We start from the raw sequence: 21,145 nt of genomic DNA on the forward strand, positions 1-21,145 counted from the left end.
TATTAGCCCTGAGATGCTGGTGACTTTTCAAGGGCGTATCCCCCTTCTTGCCATATGACAGCTGGAGTAAGCTCTAACCCCAACCCAACCCTCGGCTGGTACTGAGGTATCCACTCTCAGGGTCTGGGGATGAATTGTTGCCAGCTATGTGTTAGCATCATAGATAGATTTTTGTGCCAATTCTGTCCGTCTCTCACATGAAGAGGTCAAGCACATGAAAAGGCAGGTCTGGCTTTTCTGTGTCTACTCATATTGCAGATAACTGAAAAAATTAATTTCCTGCAGGAAATGTGATTATAATTTGATATTGAATTTAATAGTTAAATAATAAAAATTGTATTTAAATTATTAATACATTAAAAGTAAATTACAAAATTACCCAATTTCGGTTTTTAACCCTGTTTATCCCCCCCTAACTAATGCATCTAGCAGGCAAAACTAGCAAGCTACTGTTAGCATTAGCTGACATCTCCAGGGGTTTATGCTTTAATCCATCACCATCACTTTTTAATTAAATACTCAAAAGAGGCTAAGACCCTAGTTATGAAACTCAAGGCTTCAAAACCACAGCACAAAAAGCAGTAAGTGACATCATGGAGCTGTGTCCATCTTTAATATACAGTCTATGGGTTTAACACGAATTTTTTGGGGGGTGAAAACAGCTGGAAACAATACTATGAAAGCTGTGAGAACTGACAACAGTAAATCTGAAGGTGTTAAAAAAATGAGCTGAAGGGGAAGGAGCTGCAGCGTCAGTCAATTTTTAGTGTTAATATTAATATAACATTTTGGTAATCACATTATTTGATCTTGTTCACATGGAAATGGGATTTAAATAGAATAAAGTTCTGATTATCTTTTGTAAGCATCTTTTCTATCATGGGTGGCAGAAAAACATGCCTACACAAAATAATTCAATTATTTAAGGTTTTTCACAAATGTGAAATACTTTTCTCACAGCTAGTGAAGGTGGAAAAACAGGATGGGATGTATCCATTTTTAAAATTCCTTTCAGTGGCATCTTACAAAAGCAGCAAGAGAAAACTGAAAGGTGGGAGGCTTATGCTCCACTATACAGTACATGTGTTTTCTCCCGAATCCATATGTGATACATCGGTTCTCAAATTGCTTCTTCGATTTCTATTATTTTAGTCGCACAGAAGAGACTTTTTCTAGACTACATGCACTTCCTTTGTAGACAGGCGCAGCATGGATATAGGTGATGTCTTAAAAGCTCCAGTATTACAGAGATACAATACACCAGAGCGCTCAATACCCATCAGGGAGGTACAGCTGAAAGATGCCTTTGTGAAAATTCTTAACATTTTCTTGTGTATTGAGGCATAGCAGGAGCTGTGTATAGTATTCATTCCAGCCTGCTCTTTTTTTCTGTACTGTTTCATGAATTTGAGTGTATATATAGACAAATGCTATTTTCTCTGCTGATTAGGTTATGTTTAAATTCCCATTTTTGTTCCACTGAATATTCTGGAAACTTGTTACTAGATTTTAAAGATATCCAGTAAATTTAATCAATAAGCTGTCATGGCTTTTGTCAGTAAAATAGATTTGACACAAATGCAGACTAAACATACAAGGCAGGAATGGATTTCATGGGATTTACTGACTGCTGCAAAAATAATAAAGCCTAAAACTCTAACTGGTCACAGCAGATGACTACTTCCTGGTAATGGGGCGTTCTTCCTTCCTACCATTGCGAAGCGTATTACATCGTCTTTCTCTTACAATATAAAGCATCTTCAGGGGATTTATTGGGAATAAGTGCTGTATAAATAAAACTGAATTAAACTGAAATATAGGCAGGAATTTGAGTTAGCAAGCAAACAAAATTGATAAGCTTAGAGGCTCCATTATGCTAAGCTCTGTCCTTATACATTTTTTTCTTTGCCTCTACTAGAGCATCTGTGCATAAGCCATAAGCCATCTTTTATACTGGGCCCCTTCCCTTCTTCTCTTTCATACAATTGTCTTCTAATTGGCTGCCCCTCACAGAGAAAAGCTTTGCACTGCAGGTGGGAGGGGCTGCAGCACGCACAGCTGTGTGCCTGAGATGACCATATTAGGAATACCCACCTTTCTCAACATCAACAGAACAGGAGAAACTGTTAGAAACAGGGCATTTAGAGCAATCGGACACCTAAGCTTTTGGCTCTGTAGGATTATCTGCACATATGCTACGCTAACTAATTGATTTTTAACCAATCCTTATTATGAGCATCCACTACTGGAACTGAGGGGAACAAAAATAATATATATACACTACATAAAATGTTATGTGGTAAGCCTTGTTTGATATTTATTTCATTTTCTGATAGAAGGGGGGGAGAAAAAGGAAAAGAAATACAGTTCATGAGGGAACTAAGGATGTTTTGGATTTCTGTTATATACCCTCACCATTATGCTACTGGGGCTCCCCATGCATAGCCCAGCAGAGGCAGGGATACAAGTGCTTTTAGAGTGCTTTCAAAGCTTTTATTTATTTTCCTCATTCATTTTTGAATCAAAAGTGTCAGCTGCCTTTTATTCCTTTGTATTTCTTGTTTCTTGCACAACAGTAACATTAATTTAAAAACAATACATTTCAATGTTATAATACAAATTGTGGTTGCAATTCTGTTGATTAGACAATTTAAAAGAATGATTTTTTTTTTTTTTTAAAAAAGAAAACTGTGCATTGTTAGACTAACTGATTTAAAAAATAGTTATTACAGTTATGGCAGATGCTGTCCTAAATTATCCAGTCAAAGACATTAACTACATGCATTTCAGTGTCATCATATTATTTGCCCAATATAGATTTTTTACTTTTATGCTCATGATTCCCTCAAAATTGTTCTTCTTACTCCTTTAACATACTCAAGTAAATTAAGCTATTAATCCAAACACAGCTAATATGGTGCATAAATGATCTTGCCACATTTACATCCCTGTTGGTTTCCCTGAACATAAAGCGTCTGACACAACTCCTTGTTTGACTTTTTTAGGAAGGATACCAGCTGCTAAATGTCAGTTACTCCACAGCCACTTATATGTCCCCTTAAACAAGCTATGAACATGAACACATGGGGTAAGAGAAACGACACTGATCAACATTCAGAATAATGTCGCCACTGGAAAGACGGGGCACCTGCTCTAATATTACAATATACCATCATTATTTAGTTTAGGTTTCTACTGTGTACGTCTACAAAGGGGAAAAAAAGAGGAAAAGGCCATACAGGGATAGCAGGAAAATGAAAAAAAAAAGCCAGAGGAAAGGGAAGAGAAATGCACGCATCCATTTACTGATATTGACGTTGTGATCAGAGACGGAGGAGAGGTTAGACCCACGCATCATGCTGCCCACTCCCTACTGATCTGAAATATACAGCTTCCCTTACAAAAGAGCTGCATGAGAGAGAGGCACAGCCAGTCTCTTGTGCTTGTCTCCATTTAAATGTCACTGTACTGCAGCACAGCATGTGAATTTACTCAAAATAGCCAGAGAACGGCCGTCGGAACTGACAATGTCATCGTGAGGAGTTCAAGACCCTGCGGAGGACAGTCTGCCACATAACGTACTGGTTTCAGCCACACATCAGGCCTTTAATATAGATTCATGAAGGCAATCAAGCCAGACCTGCTAAGTGGAAGCCAGACTGGTGGCTTGACAATCAGATGCATGATTCATGCCATCTTTTACACATCAGAGAGTACTAAAGTAAAAAGCCATAAGAGGATGTGCTTCACTATTGCGACGATGGTGATACAAAGGGAACAATGTGGAGTTGAGTACCATTGGCAACACTGAGTATTGCCCGTTATAGCACAGAATCCACTTCACTGTATTGTGTGTGTGTTTTGTTTTATTTCAGCAGTTAGCAATAGCAATAACTGTCTTTATAGCTTATTCTAAAGGAGTATGTGCTGAAAAACAGATTTCTCACTGTAGATGTTTGGATGTGTCACAGTAGGAACAGAATGGATTTTATTAACAATATCTGTGCTCCATAGGTAGCAGATAACCAGATTCCCAAGCAAATTTGATGCATTGTAATCCAATATAATGAAAAAAGTGGCAACAATGACACCATTGTGACAGTTATCATTACAAGGGAAGAGGACATAAAAAGTTTAAGTAATTAAAGCTAATTAAAGCCATCAAAGCCTGGCTAGTTCCTTCCTGTGATGAAGGACGTGCTCCTGGTGCCTGCATGGGTTTTCTCCCACTGTCCAGATGTCCTGCATCTTAGGCTTGAAATGTTGGTGATTCAAACCTGGCCATGGATGAGAGATGGATAAAGTGCTTTAAATGTACAGAAAAAAAAAGACTCTGTGTGTATAAATCTCTCTTGTACTCTAAAGCACTTTAAGTGATCTGTAAGACTGGAAAGTGCTCTGTAAATGCCAGTTCACTGTCCACACGCAGCCTGACATGATGACTGGCTCTCACAGGAGACAACCAAGTAGAATTTGCTGCAATAGAAAATGACTTTGATACAGAAAGAATAACAGCTAAAAGATGAGCCCTGTGTGAAAATGAAAAGGAGACCTTTTATACGCTCTTGTTTTGAGCAGCTATCTATCCCACATAGTGATATGACCCTTGAAAGCTCACCCAACATCCACTTTTTGAAGTTTTCTCCAGTGAAGTGTCAAGAAAGACCAATCGTTCAGATACCCAATGCTTGTTTCTGTCATGCCACATCACACGTAACATGATGCAATTCTGCTTTTTAAACTGTAACACAACATATGAGGATGTTCATTATGAAGAAAACTAAGGTCAACAATGAAATTTTGGCTTTAGATTTTGGGTTTAACCAGTGATAGACTCAAAAATGAATGCATGTTTCAGCCGTGAACATTTCATGTGTCCATCTGTCGTACATTTGATCAGATTGAACCGATGTCATGACATGACTCTCACTATATAAGAGGTTTCAGGGTGTAACATTCTTGAGCCTAAAGGACGCAAAGGAGGTCACTCAGCGAAGGCGTATGGGTGGCTGTGACGAGGGGATTATGTGCATCAAGAGGCTCTGCTGAACCATAATGACGAGCCAATAAGTGCCTCCCACACTCCACGAGACAGTAGAGCGGCACGAATGACACTTCGGGCACAACGTCTCTTACCGCCCCGCGCCCTCTCAACAGTCCATCTACAAGTCTGAATTGTCTTTGACCTTCAGCACACTTTCATTTTGCTGCAGCTTTGTTACCATGGCATCAGTCAGGAGGCCACAGGTGCCTGATGAGGTGGGCAGCTTCGGGGCGGCTAAACGCCCACCTGATCAACACTGGTTGTATCGGCACAGACGCCACTGGAGGAGCAGCTTGTCCTGTTTTCTTTGTTGTTTAAGGAAGAACGTTCATGTCACGTAACCTTTGCAGATCAGTTCCATAGTGAGTACTCTAACAGATGATAGAGATGATAATGAGATTTCTAGAAAGAAGAGGAAAAGTTGAGGAAAGATGTCTCAAGCACTGATAAAGAAACCCAATTATGCACATGCATATATATACTTTTAGATGGCATCTCACAGTTAGAACAGACTGTGCAGTCAATACTGCATGAAGGCACCTCAGAATGACAACTGCTGAAAGAAGCTAAATGACATGTTGCAGAGAAGCTCAAGCAGATTGTAGACATCAGACTATTTGTTCTCTGTAACCAAAGGTCAAAGCTTCTCGCAACAGCTGTGCACCGTATTGATTCACATATTCATTGTCTGCTTCACCAGCTACAGTCTGTGCTTACACAGCATGTTAATGTTCACATTTAAAGAGAATTAAGACATGCAGAGTTTAGCCAGAGAGCAGCAGAATTAAACAAAAACTAAATAAATAGAAAAATCTGCAGCTGATTAATCAGTCCAGTCATTTTTGAATGCAAAAAAGTCCATTTAGCCCTTAGTCAAGTGCCTTGAACATGGATTCTACATAAAGGCCACCAGATGGCGATAGCTGTGATTCCAAACTATCTATCTGGAACAGCTAGCCACAGGAAAATAGCCAATTTCCTGTGGAATCAATGGGTTCAATCACTCGTTCCAAATCACACTAAGTTTAATTAAGTATTTTGTACAACTTCCTCATACTATCTTTCATAATGGATAATTACCCATTGGCTAACAACTTGTCGCTGACAAGTCGTTAGCTAAATGGCCTGTATTTGTATAGCGCTTTACTAGTCCCTAAGGACCCCAAAGCGCTTTACACATCCAGTCATCCACCCATTTACGCACAGGTGATGGCAGCTACATTGTAGCCACAGCCACCCTGGGGCGCACTGACAGAGGCGAGGCTGCCGGACACTGGCGCCACCGGGCCCTCTGACCACCACCAGTAGGCAACGGGTAAAGTGTCTTGCCCAAGGACACAACGACCGAGACTGTCCGAGCCGGGGCTCGAACCGGCAACCTTCCGATTACAAGACGAACTTCCAACTCTTGAGCCACAATCGCCACAATTGCTTGCTAATGAGCAAGCGTTTTAAAAATTAGACTTTAGAGATTTTTTTTTTTAAACTTAGATGATTAGCAGTAGCTATGAGGACCAACTACTTGTTACAAAAGTGCTTAGCTTCATTCCTTGGGAACATTGTCATAAACAAAATGCTATTTAAAGGCAGATCAGCTATTTTTATTTTTTTAAAGCTTTTGTGTTCCAGTGTTTGTGATTTTCTGTTAATGATTAGTAGATTACTAGTAGAAGAAAAGCACTGACAACACTTAGGAGTAAGCATAAATGTCAAATCCTCTGTATTTTTGTTGTCCACTGTTTTTCTTTAATATATATTTTAGGCTCATGCTGGACAGAGCATCGAAGGTGGAGAGAGAAAGATGAGGGAATGACCTGAAAATAAACGAAACCTTATATTTAAAAATACATTATTATGCTGTTAAAGAATCAGGGGAAGTGTCTTTTGTTTTTAATCATTAAAAACCAACTTTCAATACATGAAAAATGCTAAACGCTATATCTTTAACTATTGTCATTTTCACAAATATCACCAGAACTGAAGACAAAAACATATTACATAACCACAGAAGCCGTGACATTTCACAATCTGCTGTGAATGGGGAAACGAAGGTCTACATACGGTATCCCTCTGCAGGTGGACCGTGTTCACACATGTTAACAGAACGTGGTTCACTGAAATCCCTCCATTCATGTTTCCCTGGGTTCATTAATACAGGAAGGAAGGGGACATTCTGCGGAGCAGTAGGTGCCAATCTGTCGCTCTGTGGAGATCAGCCAGAATCAGCTCATGTTAGGCTGCCGCTGCCCTTCCTGTCGCCTCTTACATCTACCCGATAATATTCTACATTGTGGAATGATTTATTTCTACCCAGCCAGTGCAGTCACTAATGTTTACTGGATATTCCATAGCTTGCTCTGCATGTAAGTAGCAATATATATGTAAATATGCAACATCTGCATATGCATTTATTTCCAGTGCATTTATTAGATTTCAAAATACACCAACTACTCGGCAGATAAAATCTGAATTACAGCAAACACAAAAACGTAGTAAATAATGGATGAAATGGTGATGAATGGTTCACTATCCAGTATGGATATAGCAGTTGTTTTTTTTATCAACAATATTAGATTATTTCCAAGGCTATTCCATAATATCCCATCTTATATTTGTCAAGATCTTTAAGTTTATTCACAAAAATACCAGTTAGGAGCTGCGCTAATGAACCAGAAGCTCATAAAAATTTGGTATGTATCTTTTCAACCAGGAAATCTCAATTAGGGTAATTAAAGTTTATAATCAGTGGGCAGAGGAACACATGGGAACAAAATCATAGCAGCAATTAAAACCGTACCATCAATGTCACAGTTTAACTTGGCACGAAAGCAAGGTGGTTTTAGACTATTTTTGACCATATTCATGTAAAAAAAATGCTGAATAAAAAGCCAACTTAGTAAGTCGTGCAATTATTGAAAATGTCTACTTTTATCATGGAGGTTTCTATTCATTCAGATCAACCATCTGCACTTATTTATAGATATTAAAAAGTGTGCACAATATAGTCTAAAAAGCTTTAAACTAACTTAAAAAAAAAGTCAAAGCTATGACAGAACGTCCGTCATTTCACAAGAATTACCCAGTGCAGGCGTGGTTTTTATCTGCTGCTAAAGACTGACAATAACTGCATTTACACCGCATTAGGCCGGGCTGTGGTGTCACTCCTTGCTTGTGCCTTAGAGCTCAAAGCATGTTTGCTGATCTGATGATCTCTAATTAGATTTCTCAACCACTGTGGAAAATGAGCCATCAATTAGAATGCTGTAATTAGGGGGACTGATTTGATTCCTGTCAAGCACCTGCTGCCTTCAGACTTGTCGAGTTAGTGGAACTGGAGGGAAACATGGCAGCATTTGTGCCATTCGTACTGTAAACAAAAAAGTCTGTATCCATTTTCAAGAAGTTAGTATTTTTTTCAATTCTCGTCAATAACAGCTTGCTTCATTTATTCTCTGTAAAGCAAAAAACGAAAAAGTATAATAACAACAGGTTGGCAAGAGTATCCGACAAGGCTGTCTTCTCCAATTTACAGAGGTTAGTTAGAATCAGTCAAGCGAGATGTAGAACCATCAATCTTGAAGGTGCCTCAGTGCACAATGCAAATGGACAGCGCTGTGGATGCACAAACCAAAAACAGTGTACTGTACACGGACCTCTGTGGTTCAATCAAACTCCAGTGTAGTCACCTGATTAATCTGGTCTAATTGGGCCAGTACGGCAGCTGTCAATCAAATTACAATGTGGAGTACACAGGTGGATGATGGGTGTTTCCAAAGCAGATTCTGCTATGGTTCAGTTGTGTTTGTGTGAAAGCACAGCACCTCAGCTGCAAGCCTTCTCAAGGGAAAGACGGTTTTAAAGTCGCAATTTAAAATTGAAACTATCATAAGTTCCTATGAAAGGATCTTCTTTTGATGTAGAAACAATGTCTTGTTTTATTTACATGATACTATTTGTTAGCTATGGTTTGGTATGAGTTCTGCAATTCTGCCCAATGAGCCAAAAAATAAAAATAAGTCAGTAAAGACATGAATCAGTTCTACTTTAGCAGAGAGGACAAGAGAGAAAAGAGTGAAAAGTAGGAGAGTAATATTTCTAAATGGTCATGAGGTACATTCTGGACAAATGATGCTTATATTCAGTTGTGAATTTTAGAGAAGACAAATACATGAGTGTAGCATAACTTGCTGCCAGACTTTGAAGTTTAATTTTCCCACGTGAATCTAGTGATGATGAAAATTCAAGGTGACACCAATAAAACCAGCCTTTCAGTGAGCTGTCAGTCCGTATGACTTCATGCTTAGAGCTCTTGGTGAGCCTGCCTGTGTGAACATGAACTAGATTACAGCTAAAAGGGGAAAAAATTTTAATTTGCCCTTGGTTTGGACCACAATAATTGAGCCACAATGTAACCTGAGCAAAACAATGAAAATGTGTCACATTAGCTACTGTACTATGTGTTTGAAGATTCTCTATTATCCATCCATCAATACGATTCCTTAACCACTTCTCCTGAATTGAATAAGTGGTTAAGAAATTGGATTGCTGGAGGTCTGCAGCTTATCCCAGCTGTCACAGGAGGTGAGGCGGGGTACACCCTGAACAGGTTGCTGGTCTATCACAAGGTTAAAAGCCCATCGTTTTCTGTGATATGCAACCTCTAGCACCGTTTTCAGTTACAACTTTCTAGTACTAGGTTGGACCCCCTTTTTGCCCTTAGAGCTTCCTTAATTCCTTCTGACATAGACTGAACAAGGTGCTGGAAACATTTCTCAGAGAGGCCTTTTGAGTACAGTGAACTCACTGTCATGTTCAAGACACCAGTTTCAGGTGATTTGAGCTTTGTGATATGGCTGGAATCTAGCTATCTAGCTGGAAGCAGCCATCAAAAGATTGGACCTAAAGGGATGGACAAGATTAGCAACCATACTCGGGTAGGCTGTGATGTACACTTGGTATTAAGAGGCCCAAACTTTGGCAATAAAATATCTACCAGCTCCACCCCGAACTGTTGATGCAAGGCAGGATGGAGCCATGCTTTTAAGTTGTTTACACCAATTTCTGATCTTATCATCCAAATATCACAAGAGAAACTGAAACTCAGACCAAAAATACAAATATGGAGCTAGAAGTGAGCATAATGGATTATTTTTACCATATGGCTACCATTTTCAGGTAAATATAAGATAAATATTTTGATGCAAATGTATCCAGTATTAACTCTGATAGCAGAAAGCATGTGCAACTACATTTGCCATGCCACGCTCCAGCCCATCTTCTCAACACTCATTAGTCATGCAACAGCTCCCTGTCCAGACACCCCAACCTTTTAACCCCAGTTCTCATTTTCTAATCAGCCAGTGCCATAAACTGTAATTGCAATGTCAGGCTGTTGACTTTGTTTCAAGTGTAGACTCACTTCTCCACCCCTTCTCGATGGGGGCAAGAAGAAGAAGGCAGTCAAAATCTTACAAAACAAAAATCAAACAAACTCCTCCACATGCCTCCCTTTTGAGTTCATATGCCAGCTAGAAACTCTAAAAGGAACAACGTAAGAGGCAAAGGTCACGAGGGGATATTTTCCATCTCGTTCACTTTTTGGCTTTCAAGGCGGGTGCACTTGTACATGAAACAGCCGCTGGCTACAGCAACAGTGGGCCGCTGTGTCACAAAGAAAGCCTTATATACACACAGTGTATGCAGTCTGTTCAGTGTCTTAATGAAAACCCTAGTATCTGATTTCTAAGCAGTGCTGCCGCCGTAACTCCGAGACATTTGTCCTTTTTGTTTAAACAGCCTGAATCTCGGGGTGTGAGCTTATGTGTGCTCAAGTGAACATTGGCTTCAGATCTTGAATGGCATCTGATTAACCGCAGAGAGGTTGGACTGAGAAGAATGAGCTGCAAAACTGATTCAACCATTTATGTGATAGTGTCTGAGGACAAAACAGGCAAACACAATGTTGTTTCCCTGACAGATAATGCCCCATTCCCCGAGTGTGTCACGATACAGATTTGTGAAATTCAGCCTCATCGCAATCAGAGCAGCTTATCTGTGTTATTCAATTTAAAAACTGCCATTCATCAGCTTAATAACTTGGGGCTCAAACAATTTCTGCAGTGAAGATCAAGGGACAGTGGGGCTCATGTGTTGCCTTCAGATTAACGGGTCTATTCCCCCTTCGGAGCTCTGGCATTCCTGAAGATAGACGCCGCGTTGAAACGGTATCAAACACAGAGGACGAGCATCTTATTTCACAATCTCCCATCTGAAACGAGACTAATTTCAGCAGGAAGCGCATCCACACAATACAAGTTTTAAGCGCTCCCTGTCTGTCGTAGGCAGATAAGGGTGTTACCACCTCTCCTTATGTCCTTGAAAGTCACGTGGCAGCTTAAAACATTTAAATTATGTGTTAAAATAAATTATTCAAGCAGCAGCGTGTGCATACGTGCTATAAAATGTAGGAAGTTTCAGAGTACAGATGTTGCCGTTGAAGAGACTATACGAAGTGCGCTGCGCTGCATTGCTGGGAGGAGAAGATTCCCTGCAAAGTGAGAGCAACTGATATCAAAACACTGGAGGGTACTTCAGTGATGCACAGCTGCTTGATCTCCTCTCAACCTAACACATAAACACACAGAAAGCAAAGCAGAGAGGTGGTATGTTTTTCAACTACTTGAACCTTGAAGCCTTGCGGGGAAGAAAATTGATAGCCACTTTGACATCATCCATTAGTTTGTGAAGTCCTGTTTTGAGACCCCAGTTTTGGCATTTTGGTTGTTGTCATCTTGGTTTTCTGAAACCAGATGCAAAAAGCGAGAGGTTGATTTGACAGACTAACTGAAGATACCGTGTTAATAAGTTAGCAACTTATCAAAGAAAGCTTGGACCCACTACATGGCTTATTTTCTTCCTTGTGGGGCCACAATTTGCAAGGTGAACTTCACTGTGACTTGAAACTAGGGCTGGGCGATATGACCCAAAATTCATATCTCGATATTTTTTACCTGGACAGCGATATAAGATATATATCTCGATATTTTTTAAGCCATTTTAAGCCATAAAGTAAGAACAAAAAGAGAGTTCTTAGTCAAAGCTGTGTCCCAGATGTCACACAGGCACTTTTATTAACATAGCGCATAGATGTACATAAAATTTACTCAAAAATAAATTATGAGCATTTATTAAATAATAATGTTGCATAAATAAAAGAAAACAATGTTGTTTTTGTGCATAACAAAAAGCTCACAATTGTGCAGTCAAAATGTAAACTAAAAGACGCAGAGCATAGTAACAAAGACAGATTTCACAGCTGCTCTGTTCCCAACTTCTACTGTGTGACTGACAGCATTGAGTTTGAAATCCTCTTCCTAACCATGTCTCTTAAAAGGTGCCATTTATGGTCCTTATACACAGTAGGGTAATATTACGTTGAAGCACAGTACGTATCACTCCGCGAGGCTCCTCGGTCGCCGTAATGCTCCGACAATCCATCAACCGATGCAGCACCGTAGCTTACCAAAGTTGTACTAAAACATTTTTTGACAGATTGCTGAGCGCTGTGTACCACATAAAATCGGTTCGCGGCCATCAAGCACAACCAGAATTCATACATAAGGCGCGCTGTCAACTTTTGAGAAAATGAAAGGATTTTAGGCTGTGCAGCGCCTCTGGGCTGCATGGCGTTAGCGTGGTTAGCTCGTTAGCGTGGTTAGCTAGCTAACACGTTGACGGCGTCCAGCCCCACGCACGGGGCGATGCGCAGTAACTCGCTAACGGAGATTTGCCGTGTCCATCTTGTCGCTTCCTGCAGGTGAAGCCATGGGGGAGGAGGGGGATTTGTGTTCAGTGAAGGAGGGGCGAGGCGGAGTAATGTTGCGTAAAGACAAAAGTGAAAGAGAGGCAAACTTGCGGCTCCACAAGTATAGTTATAACGTAACATAGACTATATCGATATAAAGGATATTGTCACATCTTATATCTCGTATAAAAATATATCGATATTTTTTTAAAAACTCGATATATCGCCCAGCTCTACTTGAAACTATGTACTTATCAGAAGCATCTACTAAGGTCAGAGGTCAAATGAGCCTAATGATAGCTTCAGAAAAACTGGAGGCTTCACTTTTCAGACTACAAAGTCAAATCAGTTTTTCTTTTTACATACAACATATGGAAAGGCTTCCCAATACGAATCACTGAATCAGCCGGTAGTAACTGTGCACAATCAATAGTCAAAGCTATCCCAAGCTATGACAGTTAGAATTATTAAGTGTTGCACACAGACTCCTGCACTTGCAATGTTTCAATAGTTGACCTTTAACAGGCAGACAGTGTTTTTAATTTCTCACTTTATTTATGACATGAATTAAAACCACATTTGGTGTTTATACTTTTTACCGTATGTAAACTGTTTACCGTGAGTGTAAGATTACAGCCATTGCTTATATGACACTTCTCTTTGTGTATATATATTTTTTTGGCAAACTGTTAATGACAGTGTGTGGGAGTCTGTTTGCAATGCTGGATATGTTTGACCCTTTTCTAAGCACTTGTCTTATGAAACAATTAGATGATGTGCTTTTTGAGAAAAAAAAAATGTTTTCTTCTTCTTTCAAATTTAGAGTCTGGGATCCAAAGAAATGTTCACGCCATGGCAACTAATGCAAATGTCTACAGGATAGCAGACAAAATACTCATGACCTTTGAGAATCAAATTTAAGACTTTTTAATGCCTCACAAGACTCAAGACCCAGAGATGCCCTTTGCACGATACAAACACCCCACCATGCATTATACAGCAATGCTGATGCATGACAATAGCAAAATAGAAAAATCACAACTTCCTGCAAATTACACAAACTACCAAAAGTGGGTGAGACGTGGGAGGCTCTGCAGGAAGTGATGCACTTGGCCCAGAAGTAACACTGTGTCAGTTTTACAGCACTGACAGTACAGCACAGGAAACAATCTTTACACACAAGGGTTTTTATTCGTTGGATGAAGGACAGCACACACCTGTTGTTAAACAACCTCCCCAGCGACAAAACAATGGTGAAACCTACACTTTCAAAAAACCAAACAAAAAGTATAAAGGGCAACTAAACTGGTGCCAAGAGAGCCGACTGAGTTCAAGGTTGAAGCAACATATTATGGCTGTGCAAAGCTAAACAACCGAGGCCGGCTTAGAAATCCCCTGTTGTGAATGTATAATAGAAACAAAGCTCTTCACGGTGCAGCGCGGCATGACCAAAAGCACGCTTCAACTGACGGCAGGAGGTTAAGCTATTCGAGGAGCAGAAGAACACTGCTGTGGTTTGTATGAACACTGCTGTGCAAAACTCTTGATCTCTTGAATGTTAGATGCATCAATTGTTATACATTAATCCAATACTATCAGACGGGTAAATTATCAGTCCAAAACTGGCAAAGGATTCCCAACATAGAGTCATAAACAAGTGGAACAAGGCAGAGTTCAGCAACAGATGGTAAGAACCCCACAAAGCCCTGGGCCTGCTTTCACAAAGACAGTTTAAACTGGTATGAAGGATTAGATCTTGATCTACCGCAAGGCTAACTTAGCCTGAACAAGTGACACCTACACCAATAACCCCCTCCCAAAAAAAAAAAAAACATGACTCATAATTTGTGTCGCTAAGAAAAATAAATACTGAGAACACGACTTTATTATGAAGCCCAGATTATAGTATTTATTAAAGAGTAAAGCAAAATTCATGGTACTGTGTTTATGTCCATTTATGGAGGAAGAAGGCTGTGGAGTGACACTGGAGTTCACCACGAAGGAGATGAAGCAGTATGAGAACTAAGACAGTACCTGCAGTGGATAGTTTTTGTTGCTATAAATGATGGCACCAGTTTATTTGTGAAGTCCTGTTTTGAAGTTTCCAGATGAGAATTTTCCCCACGTTTTACAACAGCATGACAAGAATGGGTGGGACTGCACTCCTCCTTCCTAAATGACCAATATCCTCCGAATACCTCCTTTTGATATGATGCAAAATGAGCGAGCAAGCCCATAAAACTCAGCAGGAAGGTATTTACAGAGATTGCTCTTGTCCCATTGACTTCTACAGGACTGAAGTATATTTGCAACCACATGCCCACATTCAAAGTAACACAGGTTTAAGGCTTTTCCATGTTAGCTTCACTTTTCAGACCTTGCTGGTAGCATCCTGTAAGCTGCAACATTAAATCATTAGCCACCTAGCTACTGCTCTAACAGCAAGCAGGACATTTCTTTCTAATCACTTATGACACCTCTGTACCATTTTTCAGTATCTGTGTTTCCCTTATTTTATTCAAACATTTTCCGCTAACCAGAATTCAGAGGATAAAGTGCTTTTTCTAAAGGATTCATTCAGAGATCATGAAGTCTGATCAGTTATTTTATGTAATTAGTAGTCAGAACCCATCTTTGTGAAACTGGCCACAGTTCTGTACGTCAGTCAGGCGTGTCTCTGGGATTACGTGGACGGAAGAAACCAAGAAAGCCTAAATCCACAGAAGAACAGTGGCCGGTTCTGCAGGTTGCTTAGAAGACCCTACATGCTCACTACCTTAAAAACTCTGTTCCCAAAGAACTGGTTTGAATGGTGGTCACGTCATACATTTATTTAATTAAGAATTCTAATCACTAAAATCGAATGACAGTATTATTTTTGAAATCTGAAAACATTTGATCGATTTTGATCAGCAACAAGTTCAAAATATGTTTCATCCTCTGAGCTCGCATGTGTTCACTTCCTAAAAATACACAGACAGAGCTAGCCAACACCTTCTGTGTGTTGACAGGCAGATGCGTCATTGTTTGTGGCTGGCATCACAAGACAGACTCACCACTGCCGCGACTCTTGCGATTTGCCTTCCCCCCCGTCAGCAGCATCTTCAAGCTGTTTCTAAACATGACTGCAGCAGATGCCCTGGACTCGACTACAGAAGAATCTGTTGGAGAAAGAAAAGACAGAAGATAAATATTAATATTTCCAAGGGCACTTCAAGCACCATCAGCTGTATTCCGTAAGATACAACTGATGTTTAGGTTCGCTTAGGAGAATCTTATTTGACAGACAGACAGAGAGTGACATGTAACAAGTGCTCTATTTGACCAGAATTTAAAAGACGGGCTGAAAATTTGGAGCATTTGCAATTACGACTAACAGGATCTGACTTTTTTTTTTTTTTTAAAGGGCTTGAACAGTTAAAAACATTATCATGGCTATCAAAGCAGAACCACAGAGCTACATTCTCAAAGCAGGAGAGAATAAAGAACCTTCAAAAACATTAATGGGGATTAATGAGAGAAGATTGAAGCTGGGGAAATCCCATTCATGTATACCCAATCTTATCTATGTCATCAAGTGCTAGATCAAATGCTTCAAAGCAATTAGGGAAGAATAGAAGGAAGCACCACGGGTTTCACTATACTTCCTAAAAAGCAAAAAAATGCTTTTATTGTTTTTCATTCATAAACTATGGACAAGATGACTATGAGATAAAGCCTGCAGAGTGAGACATGGCTAGAGGGAAGCAACCAAAAAAAAAAAAGAAAAAAAGACGAGCCTTAAGGTTTACAGTATTTTGTAGGACAGGAACATTAATAAAGATCAAGTGTATATATATATATATATATATATATATATATATATATATATATATATATATATATATATATATATATATATATATATATATATGAGATAGGGGTGCAACGATACACAACATTCATGGATTCATGGTTCGGTTCAGTTCAATACTTTGGTGTCACGGTTCGATATGTTCATGCCTTTTTAATTTGTCATTTGTTAAAATTATAAATATATATTTTAACTCAAAAGTACAGTTTTTAAATTTAACGTTGCTGAAACAACAAAGTAGTAAAGAAAATAAATATATCTGATTGAGAAATCACTCATCTTTGGAAAAGAGTTTATTACAGAGAAATGGCTCTTTCCAAAAATAAAAGCTATACTATACGCTTCTTCTGGGCTATATTCTCAGCAGCATATTAAACATATCAGGTCCCCATAAGGAGAATCATGTGCTAACAGCTGTCTAAATGACTCGGGTAAAGTTTGTAGCATGCGTGCTTGTTGTTTTTGTCTGCTTCCACTTGTCTTTGCACTAGGATGCTGTCAGAGTAAATGTGCAGTCATATTCGTTGTGTTCCCACTAGTGCTGTCAGCGTTAATCTCGTTGAAATGACGTTAATGCCACAACACGGCCCCGTGCGTGGGGCTGGACGGCCAACACGTTAACGAGCTAACTGCGCTAACACACTAGTTCCCACCAATGTAATTGAGCATTGCGTGGCACATCCAACATACTGTTTTACTTTTGTCCATGACGTGCTTACCTTCAGAGTCATACGGCCCATGAAGACCAAAATAGTTCCAAAGGCCACATCTGAATGAGGGTGGGGGAGGTTCAATTTGCCATGTTGCAAGGAGAGCTTAACTTCTGTCTCGCTAGCTTGCCCTGCGTTCGACTACTCCGCCTAGGCTGCACTGTCGAGCGCAGATCCACTGAGCGCTCAACACAGACAGCATTGTCAGAAGGAAAGTTGATAAAATAAATTAAAAATTTTGTATTGTTCGATACATATGCGTACTGAACCGAAAGCACTGTATCAAACGGTTCAATATCGTTGCACCCCTAATATATGGGTACAGTAGTTAAGATTACAGATGGTGGAAATTATGTATTAAAAAGACTGTCCTTGCATAAATAGCAGCCTCATAAGCTACATGTGCGAACTTCAAACTTCATTAAGCCTTCATACAAAGTAAGTACGACATGAAAAACTGAAGTTATTTATACACTTGTCTTATAGCTTGTGTTACAGGCCACTTATAAAAGCACTTCTACACCTCTTCACCACCGACCCTTCCAATTTCAAACCAAAAGTTATGGTTCTTTTTTACTAATGACTCCTCTATAAACAACAACAACTTTTTACCTAATCAAAAATAGGTAAAAATACCTTTCAGATGTACCGGTTCCGTTCTGAGAGACAAAGGACCATTAGGGTTGGTCAAGTTGGAGGATTTCTTTGTATTTCAGAGGAAGAAAGATGAGGACATCTGTATTAAACCATAACATTCATTCATTTTAAAACTACAGCTTGCTCTAGCCAACTAATCCCCCACCCCCTACACCTCCTTCCACTCCCTTCACGGGCTCACGTATCTCTGCTGTGAGTCCTGATAGTAAAAAGCATGGCAGCAGATGTTCTCCATTAGATGGGAGTGACTCAGCAAAGCCCCACAGACAGGCTCCAGCTGAGAAGCCGGCTTTCGACCCAAACAACAACAAAAAAAAAAAAAAGAAGAAGAAAGAAAAAAATACCTCAAAGACGAGGACATGGAAAAGCTCTCAAAAAGCCCTCCTTCTCCTTCCCCCAGTGCTGCTTAAGCAATGTTTTTCACAATCCCCCAATGACCTTGAGAGGAGGTCTAAATGTTTCCAGAATCATAATACTGCTAACACATATAAGGAACACTGGGGAAACAACAAAGATTGCAAGGCAACACACAACAGAGTAGTTAGAAAAGTATGAAACGACGACGATGTTGAGTCCCACAGCAAACCCAGATTTCGATTATTTCACTTTGATTTCGTCAAATGTACCAGACTGGCTTTCTGTAGTCTGAAGCCATATGTCTCAACAAGATTGAAAACTGAATGGCGCCGTGGCAGGTGCCAATTTTGAGTTGAGCTCAAGTGCAGAGAGGGAAAAAAGAAAATAGACTGAAAAAGAAGTTGATCTAAACAACTGGAGGGAGCTGCCAGAATCAGACCATGCCCAACTTCAAATCACTTTAGATGGCTCCAGCTGGGTTTGTTTACTGTTTCAAATACCATAAGTGGTGACTGTCTAATCATTTTTCAGCACTCGGACTTTTTCTATATGCGTGACTATTATTTTTGTCCCTCGGACACCTTCTGAGCGAGTTTGGCTGGGTTTGCTCGCAGATGACTAAATAAATGAGCGTCTTTCTTGCCAATAAGTGGGTACCAAGAGAAGTCCAGATATCAGCTGCAGTGACAGAGGAGCCTGATGTCTGATAAGATTGTGATCATTACACCTAGCAGGGGGATAGATAAAAACCTTTAGTCACATCAAAAGCAGCCGTGTTGGTTCAAGGTGACTGAGGAGAGATACGTAATATAAATAGCTACATTTTAGTTTACCTGAATGAATAATCCAGGTTTCTACAATCCACACCTATTTAAATCATCAACAACAAGTAGAACTTGCACATTATTTATCCTATGACACTTTGAAATCTGACTCATTTCCCAGGAAATGCAAATGAGAAGACAGTTTAAATAAACAAACCAGCAACGAGGAGTAATTTTTATCATGCAGAACCATGCAAACTTCCCCTATGGTCATTAGCATAAATCACATGCTCTCAAGAGATGTACAGAGAGCGGTAAGGTGGCCACAAGTCAGATCTATAGGGATGCACGATCATTTCTAGCTTGTGCAGGGTCATCTAAGCAACTCTCTTCAGCAACAATTACTCAAGCGCAGCATAAAATATGAGCGGTGTTTAAACTGGCTCGATGTTTAGCTGTAAATGAGAGCCACATGTTAGAAGTCACAAGCGCTCTGACTGAAACAGACTGATCAAAACAAGATGCAAAGACGTGGATTCATTTACCCTGTATGTTGCCAAAGTGTTGCTGAGTTCATATGAAAGTTAAGGCCTGCTTTGCAAATTAAATTATCCATGATATCATCGAGTCATATTTGCATTCTGCTTAATCTCACATCTGTTATCTCCTACTCTGCGCTCATATATACTGCAGTTGACTGCAATCAGACAAAAATATACTTGGCCAAACGTGGCTCTCACCAGCAGAAACGTCTGCATCATTTCTAGCCTACTGCTCTTCACAGCTTAAATGCCGACTGTATAACCCCACCATTTGATATAAACAGCATACACAGGTTAGAGATAAGAGTTATATGACTTCAGTAATATTTACATGTATAATTATCACTCAGCGAGATTGTTAGTTCACATGTACACCTCATTTACGTCAATATCAGCTGCCACTCGGTCAACTGAATGAGCTGCCTAGTGTGGAAAAGAACTTTCAAGACTTTCTGCAGATCCTCAAATAAATATCTTTCTTGCCAGTACAAACATACGTAGAGAAATCTAGATAACACCTGCAGTGACAGAGGATCTTGATGTCTGATAAGATTGTGCATCCAATAACACAGCTGACAGCAGTTACCACTCCAGTCGTCTCCCCAGTCAATCACAGTGTCAGTAAATATCTGTATCCTCTGCCCAAGGTGTGATCGAGGCCAACAAAATGTGATTCATGACATTTTTAATATTTTATCTTTTTTTGTATACTTGGATCTGACACTGCTCATAAAAACAGCCTCTTACTGTTGATAAATGCAAATACATCCGACCTCATTTACCAAGCACTGAAGTGTCTCCCAGTCAGTGTGTGACAAGTTCCTCGGAATAAATAATAAGCCATAAAATGAATGATTCAAGGAAAGGCTGACTTTTTATTTTTTCCCAGATGATGCATTTGCTCACTTCTCATGAGCTTGGTATTACCACCTGATGCGGTTATATGGATAATGACTAACTGCAAGTTAGCAGATGCTACAGGCAAATGTATCCTCAAAGAATATAACATGTCTAAAACTATTTGTAATAATTATACAGTCCTGTGAAAAGTTTTTGCCCCCTTCCTGATTTCTTTCTCTCTTTTTTGTATATTTGTCACATTTACATGTTTCAAATCAAAATACAAAATACTGTTTTTAATAATGATTTTAATTATTAAGGAAAAAAGCCAAACCTACTTGATCTTATGCGAAAAAGTAAACATAATAACTGGTTGTGCCACCCTTGGGAACAAGATGGAAGAATTTTGGTCGACTATCTTTTGCAGAATTGTGTTAATGAGCCACATTAGAGGCCCGATTAGCCCATTTAAGGTCACGCTAAAGCATCTAAATCTGAGTAAAGTCCACACTTTGACTAGGTCAATCCAAAACCTTTGTTTTGTTTGTTGTTTTACTTTAGCCATTCAGAGGTG

General features: G+C 39.6%; 1 protein-coding gene across 6 annotated transcripts in view; it reads right to left on the reverse strand.

The window, feature by feature from the left end:
* Nucleotides 1-21,145, reverse strand: part of tanc2b (tetratricopeptide repeat, ankyrin repeat and coiled-coil containing 2b) — a 169,851-nt gene that overhangs the window by 111,987 nt on the left and 36,719 nt on the right. For all 6 annotated transcript variants that reach the window (XM_087844788.1, XM_087844792.1, XM_087844791.1 and 3 more), the window contains one exon: nucleotides 15,905-16,009. In XM_087844788.1, coding sequence (XP_087700914.1) covers nucleotides 15,905-15,971 — 67 coding nt within the window. In that variant the 5' untranslated portion in view covers nucleotides 15,972-16,009. The remainder of the gene's footprint in view (nucleotides 1-15,904; nucleotides 16,010-21,145) is intronic.

Source organism: Neolamprologus brichardi, chromosome 8, assembly GCF_056152115.1.
Source record: "Neolamprologus brichardi isolate AB-2024 chromosome 8, ASM5615211v1, whole genome shotgun sequence".
In the NCBI taxonomy this organism is placed as follows: domain Eukaryota; kingdom Metazoa; phylum Chordata; class Actinopteri; order Cichliformes; family Cichlidae; genus Neolamprologus; species Neolamprologus brichardi.